The sequence below is a fragment of the Bombina bombina genome, chromosome 6, assembly GCF_027579735.1.
Source record: "Bombina bombina isolate aBomBom1 chromosome 6, aBomBom1.pri, whole genome shotgun sequence".
NCBI classification, from domain to species: domain Eukaryota; kingdom Metazoa; phylum Chordata; class Amphibia; order Anura; family Bombinatoridae; genus Bombina; species Bombina bombina.
Genome location: NC_069504.1, coordinates 1,119,510,587 through 1,119,534,465, shown reverse-complemented (window position 1 = coordinate 1,119,534,465; position 23,879 = coordinate 1,119,510,587). Strand labels below are relative to the sequence as shown.

The window sequence follows — 23,879 nt, the reverse complement described above, 5'->3', positions numbered from 1 at the left end:
GAATATTAAAGTTTAATTTAACAAACTACCCAGAATGCTACCAGTAAGTGCAAGGGTCTGACTACACACTGCAGTGATTACTATTTAATAGATGATAGAATAAAAAAGGGGCAAAATTATCTTTAGATAGATATTTGTTACCATCAAGTAAAAAAAATAATTTAAAATACAATTTCGAAAGAGAAAGAAGGAAAAAAAACAAAAAAAACAACAACAACTAAGTAAATGTATCAAATCCCGCAGAATTTTAGGAGTTAAGTGTAAACATTATACTCACATTTTATTGTGTTTCATATTAGACAGAATGTTATATACAGCAACTATATCTATTGTCAGTCTTTTCTTGTATTGGGACAAGTGAGTGACAGTCCCCACTACCTGACAGCAAATTACACTAATATTTAATGTCTGCTCAGCTTAGCAGGAATTGTCAAACAAATCTTAACAGGATTCAAAATTATTTTTTTTTATTATTGAAAAGTTTTGAGTCAAGAGGTTGAGGGAAAGGGAAATAGAAGGTTATAAAAAAGTAACAATGCATTTTGTAAACTAAATTTTTTTCAATAAAGCACCATTACAAAAACTGAGAGGAGCTTGTTAGAGTTCTATAGCGTTTGCCCTCGATAACTAGACAAGAGTGTTTTAAAAATGCAAAATGCCTAATATACATCTTTTATCCGTTCAATTTAAGGGTGCCAAATCATCTGACATTTCTATGTGAAATAAATTGTTTCCATTTACAGAGAGAGACCATATATGTATACATCAAAGAGGTTATTTCTGCACATCTATTATTCCCTGCTGAGTACTCAAAGACAATTCCATTTTCTCAAATTGTTTCCCACACATGACTAAAAACTCATATCTGATTCTACAGGGCCAAATGTTTACGTATATCCAATTATCAGGGATTAATGAGGTAACCAGGAAGAAAACGTGTATGTATATGTTGGAAAAATGGTACCGATAGTCTTGCTCGACACAATGTTGCCATGAAACCTTCATTTTGCAAAAAACGCAATATCTGAGAAACGCAATAAAAATGAGGTAAATCTGTACATGAAAGAAAAATTTAAAATACTATATGTGAAGAAAAAAATAAACTTATACGCAAGCACTAGTGTTGTACTACTGTCGTATGAAACCTGAGGATATATTAGCATCTAATGCCCTCAAAGGAAAGTCTATACCAGATTTATTTGTTTATCTGCACAATGTTTCCACAGAGGTGGGTTTGTATGCTGACTATGGGAAAGAACCTAAGCAGCAAATATTCAAATCGTTTAACAATGGAATTTCCGGAAGGGTTATTGCAGCTCATGTGAGACTCATCTCCTCCAGGTTTAGACAGAAATACGACATGTGAATGGATAAAGACTATTTGTTTCAGTTGACCAGTAGGTCGTGGAGAAAAATTTAATTCATCCATAATTTAGAGATTGAACTGGGCAGATAAAATAGTACCTAGTTCTACTATTATAAGCCAGAAGCAGCACACTTGCTTTATAAATGTAGTTTTTAATGGAATCAATCAACTGACTGACATTGCTGTTTGGTTATTGAATAATGTAAATATGAACTTTTTATTTTTATTTTTAAGATTCATAATTTGTTTCTTCATTTATTATTAAGGGGGCTGCTTGTTTAGCATTTTGCTATATTTTTATGGCTGTTTCATTTGTCAGAATACAAATTAACATGTCTAAAAGCCTCCTCTACATAATTCTACACCACCAATGTATGTGGCATTTCCCATGAACCACAAATTAGTGCATTTACAGTCTCCCCTCTATGGTTTGTGCTCAAATGCTGGGAATTTATGACGTTATTACAAATCATGAGACCCACAGAACACACAGCTAATCCAGCTAATAAAACCGAATTCCTGCTATGCACCTGTAGCCCTCTGAAGCTAAATTCGTGCCTGAATTACACACAATCCTCTGCTAACTAAACGCAGCATACAAATAGTGGAGTAGGATTTGCATGTGTTTGACTTTTTTTAACATTAGGTTTTGAAAGTGCATTTTCCTCTTCCTCTTTCTGTTCTTTCCAGTAATAAGACTTTACAAAACACATAGCTTTAAAAATAAAAAAACAACCACCCACGGGCTAATTTACAGCATTTTGGTTAATTTGCATTTTTTTTTTAGAATAAATTAAATGACTTGCAAAAGCTATGTGCTCTAACAAATAAGTACATTACTGACCATAGCTTTAATAGGGGTGTAAAGGGACATTAAACACTAAATAATTGCTAGATAGAATGATGCATTCAAAGAAAAGATTAGTCTGAGAATAACAGGTAGATATATTTTAAAAGTTTCATTAGCTGTTTAAAACTGTACACTTATTTTGTCAATAATTAAGAGTATATAAAACAATGGGAGCTGCCATGTTGTAACTTAGGTTACTTTCTTTGCTGTGGCCAATTAGGGACAGTTATAAATAGGTCACTAGTGTGTGCAGCCAATGGCTGTGTGGAATGTAACCGTGTCCTGCACTTTTATTTCTAGCAGGAATTGAGGAGCTCACAATTTCAAAATGGAATTACAGGAAAAGGGCACAAAATAAATAATGAAAGTATATTTCAGAGCTTTGGTTTGTTTTTATATACCTTTTATCATTTTATATTACCATCGCAAAGTGTTTAATGTCCCTTTAAGACCTACAAATAGGTTAAACATATAGTACATTTTCCATTTGGAAACCAAAAGCATTGCAGTTACAGTACAGAAACAGGTGGTAACCGGCCCCCGTGCGCGCACTCCTGATGGCTCACTGCTCTGTCCTGGATCTGCAATGCTTCCAACACCTAAGTGGAGCCTTACCTTTGTGTTTAAAGCCCTCTGCAGAAATACACAGTAAGCTAGGGTTAGTAATGAAAAAATATTCTCTGATCAAGTGCAGGAAGCTCATTGTATTACAATGCCGCATACAAATATTAAAAACGGATTAAAATATTAAAAAAAAAAAAAAAACACACCTTTATTAGGTACATCTCTAACAAATCGTTTCTCTTTGAACATTTCCTGGACAAGGCTTTGCTACTTGATATTTTAAAACTAAAACGCAGATGATCAGGACCCATTTCAGGTGCCAGCAGTTGGCAAACACAAAGTGCGATTATTAGTGATAATAGAACAGCTCGCTACTTCCGCTCACTAAATTGTATTGGCACTAGGGATGGGAAAATGTTTCTCAACATTAGAAAAGTGAAACTAATTTTAACACATTTGTTTAGAATTTTGACTGTTTGTACAACATCTAAGTTTTGTTTAATGTAATAGTATTGCTAATGCTTTCTTTAAATATGTAATATTCAAATTATTCAATATTCAAAATAGAAACATTCATATTGATATATTTGTATATATTATGTATCTATTTACCACATTCCCTACCTCATGAACTATTGAATTTCTGAATAGTATTTGTTAAATCGAAAGTGACATTCGAAATTTAGAATGTGGACATTCAATCTTTTAACATTCGAAAACTGTAAATATCATTTGATTATAGAATTTTTAAGAATATTCGTTCTTATTAACATTTGATTAAGTAAATTGAATTTCAACAATAACATTTGTTCTAACATTCGAATTTGAATATAAACACATTCGTCCATCCCTAGTTGGCACCTGTGTTTATAGCGGTTACATAGTTACTATGAAGTAATTGTGACTCCCCCACTGTAAATCTCTTCCCCTGGTCCACCCACTGCAACTTAACCCTAAACAGCGCACAATTAAGCCTTTACCATGACCCAAGACATGAAGCCTAAACTAACTTACACTACTGCAATCCCCATTAAACGATACAGAACCCCTAAAAACTTACATGAACCCCAACATTTCTCTTTCACGACAGAGCATGCAATTTAATAAAAAAATTCTGATTTGCTTCCTTCTCTTGGTATCTATTGTTGTAAAGCATTGTGGATAAAAATCTATTTTCTTAAGAGAATTTTTTTAAAAAAAACAAATAAAAAATGCTTTTTGAAGAAAATTCTATCTAAAAGATAGTTTCTATTCAAGATAAATTACAATCTAAAGGTTAGTCAGCCTAAAAAAATAGTTTTTAATTATATAGCAAAATGCTGTATATTCATGACTAATGTTTATTTTGTTTTGGTAAATTAATTCCATTAAAGGGACCGTCTACACCAGAATTTTTATTGTTTTAAAAGATAGATAACCCCTTTATTACCCATTTCCCAGTTTTGCATAACCAACACAGTTATAATAATATACTTTTAACCTCTGTGATTATCTTGTATCTAAGCTTCTGCAAACTGCCCCTTTTTTCAGTTCTTTTGACAGACTTGCAGTCTAGCCAATCAGTGCCTGCTCCCAGATTACTTCTCGTGCACGAGCACAGTGTTATCTATATGAAATATGTGAACTAACACCCTCTAGTGGTGAAAAACTGTTAAAATGCAATCTGAAAGAGGTGGGCTTCAAAGTCTAAGAAATTAGCATATGAACCTCCTAGGTTAAGCTTTCAACTAAGAATACCAAGAGAACAAAGCAAAATTGGTGATAAAAGTAAATTAGAAAATTGTTTAAAATTACATGCTCTATCTGAATCATGAAAGTTTATTTTGGCCTAGACTGTCCCTTTAAATCTTTTTACACAATGTGATACTCTCATATTTTTGTCAGATTATTTGGGGAAATTTTTCTATCTTGAATATATTATCACATATTGTTTTTGTTTTTCTCAAAGCAAAATTTGTGTCTGCAGAAATAGCATGCCCCTTCTTTACAGCAAAATGTTATGAAATAATCATACAGAGTTGAGTAATAGACCTTAAAGGGGCATACGAAAGAAAAAAAAAACAAAGAAAAAAACAACAACTTGGGTTTCAGATAGAGCATACCATTTTTAGATTTACTTCTATTATCAAATTTGCTTCATTCTCTTGGTATCCTTTGTTGGAAAGCAATGATCTACTGGGGCCTAGCTGAACACATTGGGTGAGACAGTGACAAGCAGCTAGCTCACAGTAGTGAATTGCTTCTGAGCCTACCTATGCAGGCTTTTCAACAATAGATACCAAGATTCTGAAGCAAATTAGATGAGAAGTAATTTGGAAAATTGTTACAAATTGCATGTTCTTTCTAAATCATGAAAGTTTAGTTCTTAATTTACTGTCCCTTTAATGCCATTACTCCCCTGCAAATCTATGTGCACAGAAGCTCACTGTATAGAAGATTGTTTGTAGTGGAATAGATCTGCACAAGGACCTAAGTGTGAGGAGGGAGGGACAAGCATTAAAAATTAAATGTTATTGTTTTAGTTAAAGGGACATGAAATCCACATTTTATTTCATGATTCATAAAGATCATGCAATTGTAAACAACGTTCCAATTTACTTCTATAATCTAATTTGCTTTATTATCTTGATATCCTTTGCTGAAAAGCATATCTAAATAGGCTCCGTAGCTGCTGATTGGTGGCTGCACATAGATGCCCCATGTTATTTGCTCACCCATATGCATTGCTATTTCTTCAACAAAGGATACCTAAAGAATGAAGCAAATTAGATAATAGAAGTAAATTGGAATGTTGTTTAAAGTGGTATTCTCTATCTGAAGCATGAAAGAAAAATGTTGGAATTTCTGTCCCTTTAAATAAAGTTACTTAAAATATTAAGGTAATGATTACTTTTCTCCTTCTACTAAAGTACAGCTGAAAAGTTACTCAAATATGACTGATTAATCGGCCTCCGTGCGCGCACTCCTGATGTCCCACTGCTCTGTCCTGGATCTGCAATGCTTCCAACGCCTAAGTGGAGCCTTACCTTTGTGTTTAAAGCCCTCTGCAGAAATACACAGTAAGCTAGGGTTAGTAATGAAAAAATATTCTCTGATCAAGTGCAGGAAGCTCATTGTATTACAATGCCGCATACAAATATTAAAAACTGATTTAAATATAAAAAAAAAAAAAAAAAACCTTTATTAGGTGCATCTCTAACAAATCGTTTCTCTTTGAACATTTCCTGGACAAGGCTTTGCTACTTGATATTTTAAAACTAAAACGCAGATGATCAGGACCCATTTCAGGTGCCAGCAGTTGGCAAACACAAAGTGCGATTATTAGTGATAATAGAACAGCTCGCTACTTCCGCTCACTAAATTGTATTGGCACTATGGACTTAGGTCCTTGTGCAGATCTATTCCACTACAAACTATTCCACTACAAGAGTGCTGGCCATGGTGGGCTAATGTCAAAAGTTCAGCCCATCTGCTAATTTGATTGGCTGATTTCAACCAACGTTTGTAAACTTGGAAAAATGTTTCCCAATAAATGATCATAAAAAACTAGGCAATTAATAGCACCCTGAGCAGGAATGAGACCTGGGCATCACACTGGGCACAAGTACATATTCATTGCTAGAATAGACTGGGTGCAAAACCTACAAGGGATAAACCCCAAATGCAAACGTATACAGTGCGCACCCCCTAATGCAGCACTTAAAGGGATAGGAAAGTCAATACATTTGCAGATAGAGCGTGTCATTTTAAGACACTTTTAAATTCACTTTTTTCAAATGTGCTGGATTATCTTGGTATCCCTTGTTTAAAAAGATTACGCACATATCCTACACTAGTGTGAGCTTGTTGCTGATTGGTCCCTGCACACATTTGTCTCTCGTGATTGGCTAATGAGTTGTGTTCAGCTAGCTGCCAGAAGTACAATGCTGTTCCTTCAGCAAAGGATAACAAAAGAATGAAGCAAATTTGATAATAGAAGAAAATTGGAAAGTTGTTTAAAATGATATGTTCTGTCTAAATCAAAGAAAATGTGGGGGTTTCCTGTCCCTTTACACACACAAAATAAAAACAAAAATGTTGTTACATTAAAATTTACAAACAAATAAAGTAGTAATGACAGAATAATTGAGCTATATATAAAAACTTTCCCTGGCATAATTAGCTCGTTTGGGTGTTTTTACAAATTTTTAACATTTGTTACCTGGTTCCAAAGTTTCCTCCAATTTGGACAAGCTGTATATGTTTCAACTTCATTTTATTTGCTAAATGTAAATTTACATTGATCTTAAAACGATAGATTGCACCATATAGACTCATTGCTTCACTTTGATAATCATGTTTCTCATAAGTTGTTTTCAGTAGCTACAAATGACAGCGGTTACACAGTGTTCTGTACAAGATATAAACCCTACAAGTCATACAGAGCACAAGGCAGCTGCCTGTCCTTACATGGAACACACAGGAGAGAAATAGATGCTTTTGTTGAAATGTCAGAGAATTAATAACAAATGCCCAACGCACATTAAGCAGCAGGATTACCCAAGTCTGCTGAATCACAGGCGCTCCGTTCTGTTCCAGATGTGTTTGCTTAAGGTCATGTAACGTACAGACTTACGTGTTTAGCTCTGGATCAGCGCCTTTCTCATCTTTATGTTTAGTGCTTTGAGATTTCGATAGACTTCTGGTTCCTGCACGAGGGTAATTCCACACGCGCAGTCGCGGATAAAGTTGTAGGATTTCCAGAGTCAGAGCATCTGAATCAGAAAAAAATATATTTTATTAGTTTATTTATAATATTATAATGTAATAAAATAATAAAAAAATGCATCATATACAAACATGATAGAATAGTGGAGTTGGAACACATTTTGCTGCTGAAAACAAGCAGAATGTAATGGCCCTTATTTTACATCAACCATCTAACGATAACCAAATGCTACTGCTTAATAAGTTGTGCTCCAAGTGAAAACTCTGTGCTACGTGTAATGGCACCGGCTTACAATGCAATTAATATGTGGCCCTTTTCAATTAATAGCCAGACCACAGCTATATAAAGGATCCCTGTTTGCATTTGACACAAACAAGTTGGGCATTATTACTCACTTTTACAGTAATTGCCCATATTAAGACTCCTTGTGTGGCAGAGGACACTTTGGAGTTCCCTGTATGAGTGTGAGGTGTTTCTGCGGCTACTAACGCTCTACGACACACAAATTAAACAACTTAACTGGACAGTAAACACCTTGAGATTTGTGTATAAAAAGTTTAGTAAAGCATAATACAGCATTGCAATACATTTTCATTATTTTGCCCCTTTTCACATAATTTAGCTGTGAAAATTGAACAATTTCTAATTCTCAGAAAATGAAATGCACCTGCTGACTTCTCAAGGCTAACCCTACTACATACATGTCATAATTGGCTTTATCAGATACAACAAAAAATATAATTTATGTTTACCAGATACATTTCTTTCCTTCCTGGCAAGGAGAGTCCACAACTTCATTCCTTACTGTTGGGAAATATAACACCTGGCCACCAGGAGGAAACACCCCAGGCCAAAGACTTAAATATCCCTCCCACTTCCCCCATCCCCCAGTCATTCTGCCGAGGGAACAAGGAAAAGTAGGAGAAACATCAGGGTATAAAAGGTGCCAGAAGAAATAATATAAAAAGGGAGCCGCCCATCAAAAACAAATTTACGGGAGGGACTCTCCCTGCCAGGAAGGAAAGAAATTTATTTGGTAAGCATAAATTATGTTTTCCTTCCATAAAGGCAGGGAGAGTCCATGACTTAATTCCTTACCGTTGGGAAAACTATACCCAAGCTCCAGAGGACACTGAATGAATAACATGAGGGAACAGAAAAGAGACGTTCCTGAGACACCCACCACAGAAGAGAATCTCTTGCAGCCTGATCTAGAAAAATCTTTGGAGGACCTTGAATGAGAAGGTCCTGACTCAAAGGAAGTTTCCACGGTGGCAGAGAGGACATGTCCACTAAATCTGCATACCAAGTCCTGCGTGGCCACGCAGGCGCTATCAGGATTACTGAAGCTCTCTCCTGTTTGATTCGAGCAATCATGCGTGGAAGGAGAGGAAACGGTGGAAACACATAGGCTAGGCTGAACGACCAAGACACTGCCAAGGCATCTATCAGTTCGGCCTGGGGATCCCTCGACCTGGATACGTAACGTGGAAGCTTGGCATTCTGACGAGATGCCATCAGATCCAGTTCCGGTCTGCACCATTGGCAAATCAATCAAGCAAACACCTCCGGAGGGAGTTCCCACTCCCCCGGATGAAAAGTCTGATGACTTAGAAAATCCGCTTCCCAGTTTTCTACTCCTGGGATGTAAATTGCCGACAAATAACAAGAGTGGGCCTCCGCCCATCGGATTATCTTGGATACTTCTATCATCACTAAGGAAATCCTTGTTCCCCCCTGATGATTGATATATGCCACAGTCATGATGTTGTCCGACTGGAAACTGATGAATGTGGCCGAAGCCAACTGAGGCCATGCCTGAAGCGCATTGAATATAGCTCTCAGTTCCAGAATATTGATTGGAAGTCCAAATACCCTGAGCCTTCAGGGAATTCCAGACTGCACCCCAGCCCAGAAGACTGGCGTCCGTTGTCAATATCACCCACGAGGGTCTGCGGAAACATGTCCCCTGGGACAGATGATCCGGCGACAACCACCAAAGAAGAGAGTCTCTAGTCTCTTGATCCAGATTTATCTGAGGAGATAAATTCGCATAGTCCCCATTACAATGTCCGAGCATGCACAGCTGCAGTGGCCTGAGATGAAAGCGGGCAAACGGAATGATGTCCATTGTCGCTACCATTAATCCAATGACCTCCATACACTGAGCCACTGATGGCCGAGGAATGGACTGAAGTGCTCGGCAAGTATTTAGAATCTTTGATTTTCTGACCTCCGTCAGAAATATTTTCATGTCTACCGAGTCTATCAGAGTCCCCAAGAAGGGAACCCTTGTCCGTGGAACTAGTGAACTCTTTTCTATGTTCACAAGAAAAGACAATACTATGTCCGAGTGAGATTTTGTCAAATGATAAGTTGACGCCTGAATCAGAATATCATCCAGATAAGATGCCACTGCCATGCCCCGCAGTCTGAGAACCGCTAGAAGAGACCCTAGAACCTTTGTTAAGATTCTGGGTGCTGTGGCCAACCCGGAAAGGAAGAGCCATGAACTGATAATGTTTGTCCAGGAAGGCAAACCTTAGGAACTGATGATGATCCTTGTGAATAGGATTATGAAGGTATGCATCCTTCAAGTCCACGGTAGTCATATATTGACCCTCCTGGATCATTGGTAAGATTGTTCGTATAGTCTCCATCTTGAATGATGGAACTCTGAGAAACTTTTAGATCTCAAGTGTGAAACACTTGAGATCTAAAATGGGTCTGAAAGTTCCCTCTTTTTTTGGAACCACGAAAAGATTTGAGTAAAACCCCTGCACCTGTTACAGTTTTGGAACGGGACAAATTACTCCCATGGTAAAGAGGTCTTTTACACAGTGAAAGAACGCCTCTCTTTTTATCTGGTCTATAGAAGATGAAATCTCCCTCTTGGGAGAAAATCCTTGAATTCCAGTTGATACCCGTGGGTCACGATTTACAGCGCCCAAGGGTCCTGAACGTCTCTTGCCCAAGCCTGAGCAAAGAAAGAAAGTCTGCCCCCTACTAGATCCGGTACCGGATCGGGGGCCGCCCCTTCATGCTGTCTTTGTAGCAGCAGGGGGCTTCTTGGATTGTTTACCTTTATTCCAAGCCTGGTTGGGTCTCCAGACCGACTTGGATTGAGCAAAATTCCCTTCCTGCTTTGTGGAGGAAGAGGAAGCAGAGGGTCCTCCTTTAAAGTTTCGAAAGGAACGAAAATTATTTTGTTTACCCCTCATCTTAACAGACTTATCCTGAGGTAGGGCATGGCCTTTACCTCCAGTAATGTCAGAAATGATTTCCTTCAATTCAGGCCCAAATAGGGTCTTACCTTTAAAAGGAATAGCTAAAAGCTTAGATTTTGATGACACATCAGCAGACCAAGATTTGAGTCATAACGCTCTATACGCTAAAATGGCAAATCCTGCATTTTTCGGCGCTAGTTTAGCAATTTGAAAAGCGGCATCAGTAATAAAAGAATTAGCTAGCTTGAGAGCCTTAATTCTATCCAAAATGTCATCTAATTGAGTCTCAACCTTCAGAGACTCTTCCAGAGCATCAAACCAACAGTAGTAACTGGAACAATGCAAGCCATAGGTTGTAAAAGAAAACCCTGATGAATAAATAATTTCTTTAGAAGACCCTCTAACTTTTTATCCATAGGGTCTTTGAAAGCACAACTGTCCTCAATAGGTATAGTTGTACGCTTAGCCAGGGTAGAAATAGCTCCCTCCACCTTAGGGACCGTTTGCCAAGAATCCCGAATGGTGTCTGATATGGAAAACATTTTCTTAAAATTAGGAGGGGGAGAGAACGGTATACCTGGTCTATCCCATTCCTTTTTTACAATTTCCAAAATTCTTTTAGGAACTGGAGAAACATCAGTGTTAGTAGGCACCTCTAGATATTTGTCCATCTTACACAATTTCTCTGGTGGTATCACAATAGTATCACAATCATCCAGAGTCGCTAAAACCTCCCATAGTAAAAGGCGGAGGTGTTCAAGCTTAATTTTAAAGGACATCACGTCCGAATCTGTCTGAGGTAACACATTTCCTGAGTCTGAAAGTTCTCCCTCAGACAGCAATTCCCTGACCACCAACTCAGAGCACTGTGAGGGTACATCGGAAATAGCCAATAAAGCATCGGAGGATTCAGTATTTACATTAATACCTGACCTACTGCATTTACCCTGCAACACTGGTAATTTAGATAATACCTCTGTAAGGGTAGTTGAGATAACTGCAGCCATCTCCTGCAGAGTAAAAGAATTAGACGCACTAGAAGTACTTGGCGTCGCTTGTGTGGGCGTTAAAGGTTGCGACACTTGGGGAGAATTGGATGGCATATCATCCTTAGGCACACTTTCTTTACCTAAAATATGCAATTACAATGTAAGGCCCTTTCAGTACAAGAGGTACACAATGTAAGAGGGGGTTCCACAATGGCTTCCCAACACATAGAGCAATGAGTTTCCTCAATGTCAGACATGTTGAACAGACTAGTAATAACCACAATAGTAGTTAAACACTTTATTTATTGAATTAAACAATTTTTTAAAAAACTTGTACTGCGCCTTTAAGTAATAAAAAAGCGCACAATTTTTTCCAAACTGCCTAAAACATTAAATAACGCTATCTAATTAGCTACACATATACAATATTGCCAAAAAGCATTGCACCCTAAGAGCAAAGGGTAAAATTAACCTCTGAATGTTTTTTATAGCAGAAAATGTATTTGATTTCAAAACGAAAACCTGCACCTCACCACAGCTCTGCTTTGACACCTACCTGCCCCCAGGGTACTGCCAAAAGACTAGATAACAATACGGTTAACAGGACATCAGTTTAGGCCCATCCGGAGCTAATGCCTGCTGCCTTCTCAGCCAGAGTAACTGCGCATCTGAGCATGTGAAAATAGGCCCCGTCCATCATGGACGACGTTCACCTCAGCTTGTACAACCGCATGGGAAGCGGTTTAGCCATAAGCCATGTGGTCCGAAAACACAACCTCATAAAACAGCCATATAATTGTTTGTTATCAACAAATAAAAACAAAACCGTTAAGCTGTCTCTCCCAGTGTCTCTGATATATGCTGCAATAAGCCCTTTGCTGCATTAAGCCCAGTACTATGTTAATAAATAATACACACAGGTCTTTCAGTAACACCCTCTGTTTCAACAGGTCTACTGCTTACCCCTTCCCTTGCAGGGAAAAAATGTCAGCCAGTTCTGATACACTAAGTCTCCTCAGAAATAAAGGACTGAACATACCTCAATGCTGCTTGTAGCATGAAACCGTTCTCCACACTGAAGATTTCTCTTGTACTACCTTCAGAAGCTCTGTGGGAACCAACATGGATCTTAGTTACATCCGCTAAGATCATCAACCTCAGGGCAGAATTCTTCTTCCATATCCTCCCTGAGGAAAATAGTACTCACCGGTACCATTTAAAATAAAAAACTTCTTGATTGAAGAAACTAAAATTAACACCTCACTTTACCTCTTCCTAGTACTAAACACAGGCAAAGAGAATGACTGGGGGTGGAGGGAAGGGAGGAGCTATATATACAGCTCTGCTGTGGTGCTCTTTGCCACTTCCTGTTAGCAGGAGGATAATATCCCACAAGGATGAAATCCGTAGACTCGTCGTATCTTGTAGAAGAAATATGCTTTTTACATTGTAAGGCCCTTTCAGTACAAGTAAGAGGGGGTTCCACAATGGCTTCTAAACACATAGAACAATTAGTTTCCTCAATGTCAGACATGTTGAACAGACTAGCAATAGCCACAATAGTCATAAATCACCTCATTTATTGATTCAAACAAATTTTAGAAAAATGTGTACTGCGCCTTTAAGAAATAAAAAAACGCAACAATTTTTCCCAAACTGCACTAAAACGTTTAAAAAAATGCTAAACAATTAAATATAATAATTCAATTGGCCTAAAAATTAATGCACCCTATAAGTAACAGTGAAATTACCCTCTAAGAGATATTTTAATTAAAAAAATACATCTTAACAGTGAAAATTACGCCTGCACCTCGCCACAGCTCTGCTGTGGTGCCTACCTGCCCTCAGGGTACTGAAAAATGACTCAACGACCCAGTGATCAGAACACAACTTTAGGCCCCACCGGAGCTAATGCCTGCTGCCTTCTTAGTGAGAGAAAACTGCGCGTCTGAGCGCACGAAATAGGCCTTGCCCATCATGGACGTCGTCTCAACACTCTGTCTAACCGCATGGGAAGCGGTTTGAAAAAGAAAGCCATGTGGTCCCCTGTACTTATAAACCTTTAACAAGAACCTGCAGCCCTACTGACCTTAAATAATAAATATATATATGTCAAGCTGCCTCTCCCAGTGTCAAGTCCCAATACAGATATGCCAACCTTAAAGGGCCACTAAACCCAAAATGTTTCTTTCATGATTCAGATAGAACATACAAATTTAAACAACATTACAATTTACTTGTATTATTTATTTTGCTTCATTTTTTTAGATATCCTTATTTGAAGAAAAAGCAAAGCACATGGGTGAGCCAATCACATGAGGCTTCTATGTGCAGCAACCAATCAACAGCTACTGAGCATATCTAGATATGCTTTTCGGCAGAGAATATCAAGAGAATAAAACAAATTAGATAACAGAAGTAAATTAGAAAGATGTTTAAAATGGCATTCTCTTTCTAAATCATGAAAGAAAAAACATAATTTATGTAAGAACTTACCTGATAAATTCATTTCTTTCATATTGGCAAGAGTCCATGAGCTAGTGTATATGGGATATACAATCCTACCAGGAGGGGCAAAGTTTCCCAAACCTCAAAATGCCTATAAATACACCCCTCACCACACCCACAATTCAGTTTAACGAATAGCCAAGCAGTGGGGTGATAAAGAAAGGAGTAGAAAGCATCAACAAAGGAAATTTGGAAATAATTGTGCTTTATACAAAAAATCATAACCACCATAAAAAGGGTGGGCCTCATGGACTCTTGCCAATATGAAAGAAATTAATTTATCAGGTAAGTTCTTACATAAATTATGTTTTCTTTCATGTAATTGGCAAGAGTCCATGAGCTAGTGACATATGGGATATCAATACCCAAGATGTGGATCTCCACTCAAGAGTCACTAGAGAGGGAGGGAATAAAATAAAAACAGCCATAATCTGCTGAAAAAAATTAATCCACAACCCAAAAATATAAGTTTATTTCATTTAAAAGAAAAAAACAAATCAAAAGCAGAAGAATCAAACTGAACCAGCTGCCTGAAGAACTTTTTCTACCAAAAACTGCTTCCGAAGAAACAAATACATCAAAACGGTAGAATTTAGTAAATGAATGCAAGTTGCCGCTTTGCAAATCTGATCAACTGAAGCTTCATTCTTAAAAGCCCACAAAGTGGAGACTGATCTAGTAGAATGAACTGTAATTCTCTGAGGCGGGGCCTGACCCGACTCAAAATAAACTTGATGAATCAAAAGTTTCAACCAAGAAGCCAAGGAAATAGCAGAAGCCTTCTGACCTTTCCTAGGACCAGAAAATAAAACAAATAGACTGAAAGTCTTCCTGAAATCTTAAGTAGCTTCCACATAATATTTCAAAGCTCTTACCACATCCAAAGAATGTAAGGAACTTTCCAAAGAATTCTTAGGATTAGGACAAGGAAGGGACAACAATTTCTCTACTAATGTTGTTAGAATTCACAACCATAGGTAAAAATTAAAAAGAAGTCCGCAAAACTGCTTATCCTGATGAAAAAAATCAGAAAAGGAGACTCACAAGAAAGAGCAGATAACTCAGAAACTCTTCTAGCAGAAGAGATGGCCAAAAGGAACAACACTTTCCAAGAAAGTAGTTTAATGTCCAAAAAATGCATAGGTTCAAATGGAAGAACCTGTAAAGCCATCAGAACCAAATTAAGACTCCAAGGAGGAGAAATTGATTAAATAACAGGCTTAATAAGAACTAAAGCCTGTACAAAACAGTGTATATCAGGAAGTATAGCAATCTTTCTGTGAAATAAAACAGAAAGAGCAGAGATTTGTCCTTTCAAGGAACTTGCAGACAAACCCTTATCCAAACCGTCCTGAAGAAACTGTTAAATTCTAGGAATTCTAAAAGAATGCCAGGAGAATTTATGAGAAGAACACCATGAAATGTAAGTCTTCCAAACTCTATAACAAATCTTTTAGAAACAGATTTATGAGCTTGTAACATAGTATTAATCACTGAGTCAGAGAAATCTCTATGACTTAGTACTAAGCGTTCAATTTCCATACCTTCAAATTTAATGATTTGAGTTCCTGATGGAAAAACGGACCTTGAGATAGTAGGTCTGGCCGAACGGAAGTGGCCAAAGCGGGCAACTGGACATCCAAACCAGATCCGCATACCAAAACCTGTGTGGCCATGCTAGAGCCACCAGCAACACAAATGATGGTTCCATGATGATTTTAGAGATCACTCTTGGAAGGAGAGCTAGAGGCGGGAAAATGTAAGCAGGATGATAACACCAAGGAAGTGTCAGCGCATCCCCTGCTTCCCCCTGAACATCCCTGGACAGGTATCTGGGAAGTTTCTTGTTTAGATGAGAGGCCATGAGATTTATCTCTGGAAGACCCCACGACTGAACAATCTAAGAAAACACATCTGAATGGAGAGACCACTCCTCTGGATGCAAAGTCTGGCGGCTGAGATAATCCACCTCCCAATTGTCTACACCTGGGATAAGCACCGCAGAGATTAGACAAGAGCTGGATTCCACCCAAACAAGTATCCAAGATCCTTTTTTCATAGCTTGGGGACTGTGAGTCCCACCCTGATGATTGACATGCCACTGTTGTGATATTGTCTGTCTGAAAACAAATTAACGGTTCTCTTTTTAGCAGAGGCCAAAACTGAAAAGCTCTGAGAATTGCAAAGAGTTCTAAAATATTTACTGGTAATCTCGCCTCTTGAGATTTCCAAACCCCTTGTGCTGTCAGAGATCCCCAAACAGCTCCCCAACCCGAAAGACTCGCATCTGTTGTGATCACAGTCCAGGTTGGCCGAACAAAAGAAGCCCCTTGAACTAAACGATGGTGATCTATCCACCATGTCAGAGAGTGTCTTACATTGATTCAGCATACAAAGCTGTAGAGGTCTCATGTGAAAACGAGCAAAGGGGATTGCGTCCGATGCTGCAGTCATGAGACCTAAAACTTCCATGCACATAGCCACTGAAGGGAATGACTGAGACTGAAGGTGCCGGCATGCTGCAACCAATTTTAAACGTCTCTTGTCTGTTAGAGACAGAGTCATGGACACTGAATCTATCTGGAAGCCTAAAAAGGTGACCCTTGTCTGAGGAATTAAACGTTTGGTAAATTGATCCTCCAACCATGTTTCCAAAGAAACAACACTAGTTGATTTGTGTGAGATTCTGCAGTACGCAAAGACTGAGCTAGTACCAAGATATCATTCAAATAAGGAAACACTGCAATACCCTGTTCTCTGAGAGAACAGAGAGTAGGGCACCCAGAACCCTTGAAAAGATTCTTGGAGCTGTTGCTAGGCCTAATGGAAGAGCAACAAATTGGTAATGCTCGTTTAGAAAAGAGAATCTCAGAAACTGATAATGTTCTGGATGAATCGGAATATGAAGGTATGCATCCTGCAAGTCTATTGTGGACATATAATGTCCTTTTTGAACAAAAGGCAGAATAGTCCTTATAGTTACCATCTTGAAAGTTGGTACTCTTACATAACTATTCAAAAATTTTCAGATCCAGAACTGGTCTGAATAAATTTTCCTTCTTTGGTACAATGAATAGATTTGAATAAAACCCCAAACCTTGTTCCTGAGGAGGAACTGGCATGATTACCCCTGAAGACTCCAGGTCTGAAACACACTTCAAGAAAGCCGGAGCTTTTACTGTATTTACTGGGATACGTGAGAGAAAAAATCTTCTCACAGGAGGTTTTACTCTGAATCCTATTCAATACCCTTGAGAGACAATGCTCTGAATCCATTGATTTTGGACAGATTTTATCCAAATATCTATGAAAAACCTTAATCTTCCCCCTACCAGCTGAGCTGGAATGAGAGCCGCACCTTCATGCGGACTTAGGGGCTGACTTTGGTTTCCTAAATGGCTTGGATTTATTCCAACTTGAGGAAGGCTTCCAATTGGAAGCAGACTCCTTGGGGGGAAGGAAGATTGAGTTTTTGTTCCTTATTCTGACGAAAGGAACGTAAAATGGTTAGAAGCCTTAGATTACCCTTAGGTTTTAAATCCTGAGGCAGAAAAACTCCCTTTCCCCAGTGACAGTTGAAATAATAGAATCCAACTGAGAACCAAATAAATTATTACCTTGGAAAGAAAGAGATAGTAATCTAGATTTAGATGTCATATCAGCATTCCAAGATTTAAGCCACAAAGATCTTCTAGCTAAAATAGCTAAAGACATGGATCTAACATCAATTTTGATAATATCAAAAATTGCATCACAAAAAAATGATTAGCATATTGCAGTAAGCGGATAATGCTAGATAAGTCAGAATCCAATTCCTGTTGCGCTAAATTCTCCAACCAGAAGGTTGATGCAGCCGCAACATTAGCCAAAGAAATTGCAGGTCTGAGAAGATGACCTGAATATAAATAGGCCTTCCTTAGATAAGATTCAAGCTTCCTATCTAAAGGAACCTTAAAGGAAGTACTATCTTCCATAGGAATAGTGGTACGTTTAGCAATAGTAGAAATAGCCCCATCAAACTCTATAGATTTTGCTGGTAAAGGATACAATATTTTAAACCTTGAAGAAGGAATAAAACAAGTACTTGGCTTATTCCATTCCCTAGAAATCATATCAGAAATAGCATCAGGAAAATGAAAAACTCCAGGAGAAACCACAGGAATCTCAGGGGCAGCTAGGTACCCCATTATCAAAAAGCAAGATTGGGATACTTTGAGCGCTGTAAGATATCATTTAATTCAAAAACAATTAACACTTTTTTTTTTAAAACATTTTTTTATTGAAGTTTCAAAGACAAGCAAAATACAAAATTTGTCCATTGACAATATTTACAACAAGGTATAACACACAGTGCTGTTACATAAAAGTTAACCACTCTGCTAAAAGGAAGGTTGTAGAGTTAAGTGTGGGATTGAAACATTCCTGTTGGAACTCTCAGAGATAATTATAACATAGCCGCATCACTACTAAAAGGCCTACTATAACGAATGGTAACATGTGTCATAACAAGTAGAGTGTCAATTAAGGGTGTGGACTAATTCAGGTAGAACTTCATTTTGTTTATTCATTTTTGTATCTTAGTAATTGGAATATGAACTCCACTCCTATGTATTAAAAATAAAATTCTTATGTCCTAAAAAGATTGTCATAGTGTGGAGAATTAGCTTTAATGAGACCACAGGTGGGTCAGATAGAGTGGGAAAGAAAAGGTGGTGCAGTGGGCAAGAGCCACTCGAATTATGGGGAAGATGGAGGGGGGGGGGGGCAGAAACAGAAAGAAAGAAATAAAGGGAGGGCGGAGCCAACCTCTTTCGGGCTGTATGGTGAACTTATTTATAAATTTGTGTAGGCTATAGATGTAGGCAGGGTAATAACTAATATAAGGTGTCTATGGGAGTGCTTTATTAAGTATGCGTGAGACTACTCTTCCTGGGGTTGATTCCACAGTAAGGACTGGTTATGTATGATTATAGGTGGACCTAACACTGTCTCTCAATGGAGACGGAGGGGGCTGTAGGGTGAGGGGAGATGTATTAGGCTAGTCAGCGGCCCTAGAATAAAGCTATGTAAAGGGTAGCCTGTCAGGAGGGTCATACACCCCTAGGGGGAGGCTGCTTTAGTATGAGGGTGCAATGTAGAACCTGTACTAATACCGTAACTACCTATGAGGGCTTTCTCCCCCAGATTTAGTTATTCATGTATTATGAATTATAAGAGCTTGTGAGAAATAAACCTAACGTCTTGTATATATAAAAGTTCTTAAGGTTAAGTAGGGTTTTCATTCTAAATGCTAAAGAGACAAGAACTAACAGGTATGCCATATGAACCTCTCTGTCTAATGACTTTTATAGATCCGGGTAGTAGTAGTTTGTTTAGCTGCAGCTGGGTATGATAGAAAGGGCATGTTCTATTATATAGCTCTGGACCTACCAGTTTAGAAACATAGTGTAGGTCTAAATGGTTTATCCATAGAGTAATGAGGGAGTACTGTACACAGACATTGAAATCAGGCATTCATAAACGTGGGAGACCTGTGAGTTGACATTATGAAACCCTTATACGGAAGTGCCGTTAAGTATACAATAAAACTGTCACATAATAGAAATAGGGTGTCCTAGCTGCCTCTCTAGGTCAATGTAGATAATCTTAAACCAGTGCTGTGAAAGGTAAAACAGTAAGTAATATTAACAGTATAACAAGTACTAAGTTCATAGATCAGCCTTCAGTCTAACAAGCTATGTCTCCTTAGGTATTATATGAAAAATAGCCAGTATTGGGCATATATTCTGTAGGGGAGTGAAACTAGATAACTGCTAATAATGTGCATAAAAACAGTAGAAACATATATAAGCCTAAGAATATAAAGCTCACTCTAATTAAAGGTTCTGCGAAGCCTGCCTGTAAACATGAATAATATTATTATGAATAATAGTCTTGACTGAATAATTAGCGTAGACCAGTACAATGAGGGTTGAAGCAAGAGACCGTCATTGCATAAGCCACACCAGCCAGTTCGTATTAGCCTTTAGGGATCTGTCAGCAATATGACTACAGTTACGTGTGACTAGGGTTGCCCATGAATCGGACAACAGCAGGAAAGTCTCCCAGGGTCCCATGACGACCTCCTTGAAGCATGCTCATGTAGATAGCACGATTTAGCCGTCTCTGTGAAACTGCCTGTCATTAAGATTTGAGGTTGCAAACTGCCTATCCGGATAGTACCGACCCTTAGGGTAGTAGTCCTGGCGGTCTCCTGAGGGGCTTCATACCAATCTTGAAATAGGTAAGTAGGAGTTTGTGCCTTGATTTTTTTCTTGTTACATTTGGTTTTTGTTTGGCTTTGCAATACTGAGTGTCCCATGTACCTTGCGCTCCGTTCAGCTCTTAACACTGGTAGCTTGCTTAATAGAACCCCATTAGCTACCGGAGGGCTCCCAAGTAGGTTATATTTTGCTATATTGATGGGAGTGTGGGCTATCGGTTGTATATTGAAAGCTCTAGGCAGGTTGTGTTGCTGTAATTGCGTCATACCTAGGCTATGGTACTATGGTGTCCCAGCCCTGTGCGAGTGAAAGAGCGCTGTAAAATGTGGTTCCGCTCACCAGTATCTGCCAGATTCATGTCCTTGGGACTGGGGTTCCTTGTTTCTGACATACGTAGCTCCACTGGTTCTTGAGGCGGCTCTTCTATCAGCTGTGTTAGATCAGTTGCATGTCGATCAGCTCCCTCCACAACCATCCTGGTCAGGCTTGAAGTCTGCAAAGGGGTCGAAATGGCTCTTAGCTCTGCGACGAGAACTTGCTGATGGGAGTCAAGGGAGCGCATGAGGTCTTGCAGCGCAATAAGAATAAGCTTCTCCATCTGTATGCTTAAAAAGTAGTGTGTGTAGAGGATGTAACTCAGTTAACCAGGGTGATGCGTAGGTGTCAGCAAGTATGGCGGTGTACTTTCCGTCGAGGTCACAGTGAGACAGCAGGTCTTTATGTAATTTATATATCAGTTAGTTTGTCTCCTTTTCTCAAAACCTGTAATCCATGCTCCATTAGACATCAAGAGCCAGAAATGAAGATATATAAATTCTTAACGTGCTATTAGTAGATATTTTAATGATCCCAAGCAGGGAGCTCCAAGTCGGCACGTCCTGTTGCTTTGGCTGTTGGCTCCGCCCCCGTATTAACACTTCTTTTAATAAGGAACGCATATACTCTATTTTAAATAAATAAGTAGATTTGTCAGTGTCAATGTCTGAGGAAGGATCTTCTGTATCAGATGGATCCTCATCAGAAGAGGATAAATTATGTTGTTGGTCATTTGAAATTTCATCAACTAAATGAGAAGTTTTAAAAGACCTTTATATTTATTAGAAGGTGGAAATGCAGACAAAACCTTCAAAATAGAATCAGAAACTAATTATTTAAAATTTAAAAGTATATCACACACATTAGAAGTTGAAGGAACTACAACTGTCAATGTGCTATTACTGATGGATACACTAACTGCATGTAAAAGTTTATCATGACAACTATTACAAATGACATTTCAACAATTTTACAACAAATGCACCGATGTCAGGCAGCAATGTTCCAGCAGAAACTTCTGAGGCAGGATCAGATAAAGACATCTTGCAAAATGTAAGAGAAAAAAACAACATAAAAAGCAAAATTATCTATTTCCTTATATGACAGTTTCAGGAATGGGAAAAAAGCAAATAGCATAGGCCTCTGATAGAGAGAAAAATCAAGAGGCAAACATCAATGGGGTTTTGAAATAATGAAAAAGTTTGGCGCCAAGTATGACGCACAACGTAACGTAAACTTTTTGGTGCAAAAAATAACCGGAAATTACACACTCGCGTCACTAATGACGCAACCGTGTGAAAGGGCTCGGCGTCAAGTATGACGCGGGAAATGACGAAGTTGCGTCATAGACTTATTTTTCCAAAAATATTTTCGCTCCAAGAATGATGCAATAAAGTTTAGCATTTGACGCACCCGCGGGCCTAATGCCACCTGCAATTTGCAAGAAGTAGTCAATTGAAAAAAGGCTAAACCCCAGGTAAGAAAAAAAAATTCTATAAAAGATGTTTATATTACCCAAATATGAAACTGACAGTCTGCAGAAGGAAATACATGAACCTGACTCATGGCAAATATAAGAACAATACATATATTTAGAACTTTATATAAATGCATAAAGTGCCAAACCATAGCTGAGGTGTCTTAAGTAATTAAAAACATACTTACCAAAAGACACCCATCCACATATAGCCAAACCAGTACAGAAACAGTTATCAGTAGAGGTAATGGTAAATTGAGAGTATATCGTCGATCTGAAAAGGGAGGTAGGAGATGAATCTCTATAACCGATAACAAAGAACCCATGAAATAGACCTCCGTTAGGGAAATCCTTGTATTCAATAAGTGATACTCCCTTCACGTCCCTCTGACATTCGCTGTACTCAGAGGAATCGGGCTTCAACAATGCTGAGAAGCGCATATCAACGTAGAAATCTTAGCACAAACTTACTTCACCACCTCCATAGGAGGCAAAGTTTGTAAAACTGAATTGTGGGTGTGGTGAGGGGTGTATTTAATGGCATTTTGAGGTTTGGGAAACTTTGCCCCTCCTGGTAGGATTGTATATCCCATATGTCACTAGCTCATGGACTCTTGCCAATTACATGAAAGAAATTGTGGGTTTCATGTCCCTTTAATAGCAATATGTATAAAACACAGGAAATTCAGTAACACCCTCAGTGATACAGGTCTACTGCTTACCCCTTCCCTTGCAGGGAAAAATGTCAGCCAGTTCTGATATAACAAGTCTCCTCAGAAATAAAAGACTGAACATTCCTCAATGCTGCTTGTAGCATGACACCGTTCTCCACACTGAAGATTTCTCTTGCACTACCTTCAGAACTCTGTGGGAACCAGAATGGATCTTAGTTACAACTCCTAAGATCATCAACCTCAGGGCAGAAAAATGTCTTCATTCCATATCTCCCTGAGGAAAATAGTACTCACCGGTACCATTTTAAAATAAAAAACTTCTTGATTGAAGAATCTAAAACTAACACCTCTTCCTATTACTAACACAGGCAAAGAGAATGACTGGAGGTGGAGGGAAGGGAGGAGCTGTATATACAGCTCTGCTGTGGTGCTCTTTGCCACTTCCTGTTAGCAGGAAGTTAATATCCCACAAGTAAGGATCAAATCCGTGGACTCGTTGTATCTTGTAGAAGAAAGAAGTTTCTACTCTTTCCCATTCGTTACTAATAATGTTCACCATTTTAACTGGCACAGGAAAACTGAGAGGCACCTTCCCATCTTCATAAACCCCATCTAATTTAGGAATCTTAGGTTCCTCAGGGAGTGTAGCCTCTGGAACCTATAGCGTAGACAGAACCTCCTTTAAGAAAAAATACAGATGCTCAATTTTAAATCTAAAGGAGGGTTCCTCCGCTGAAGGAGGTTTAGAAACTGAAGTCTCAGACTCAGAAAGTTCACCCTCTGAAGCTACAGAGGTTAACTCATCCTTGGATAGCCAGGATATAGTAGCTAAATCTGACAAATATTTAGATGACTCCATGTCAAGAGAGCTATGTTTAACCTTTCTTTTGCGTTTCTTAGAGCGAGGTAAGGCACTCAAGGCCGCAGACACCGCTGAT

General features: G+C 38.4%; 1 protein-coding gene across 1 annotated transcript in view; it reads right to left on the bottom strand.

The window, feature by feature from the left end:
- Positions 1-23,879, bottom strand: part of IRAG2 (inositol 1,4,5-triphosphate receptor associated 2) — a 530,761-nt gene that overhangs the window by 231,665 nt on the left and 275,217 nt on the right. Inside the window, exon 22 of the mRNA XM_053719704.1 lies at positions 7,396-7,534. Coding sequence (XP_053575679.1) covers positions 7,396-7,534 — 139 coding nt within the window. The remainder of the gene's footprint in view (positions 1-7,395; positions 7,535-23,879) is intronic.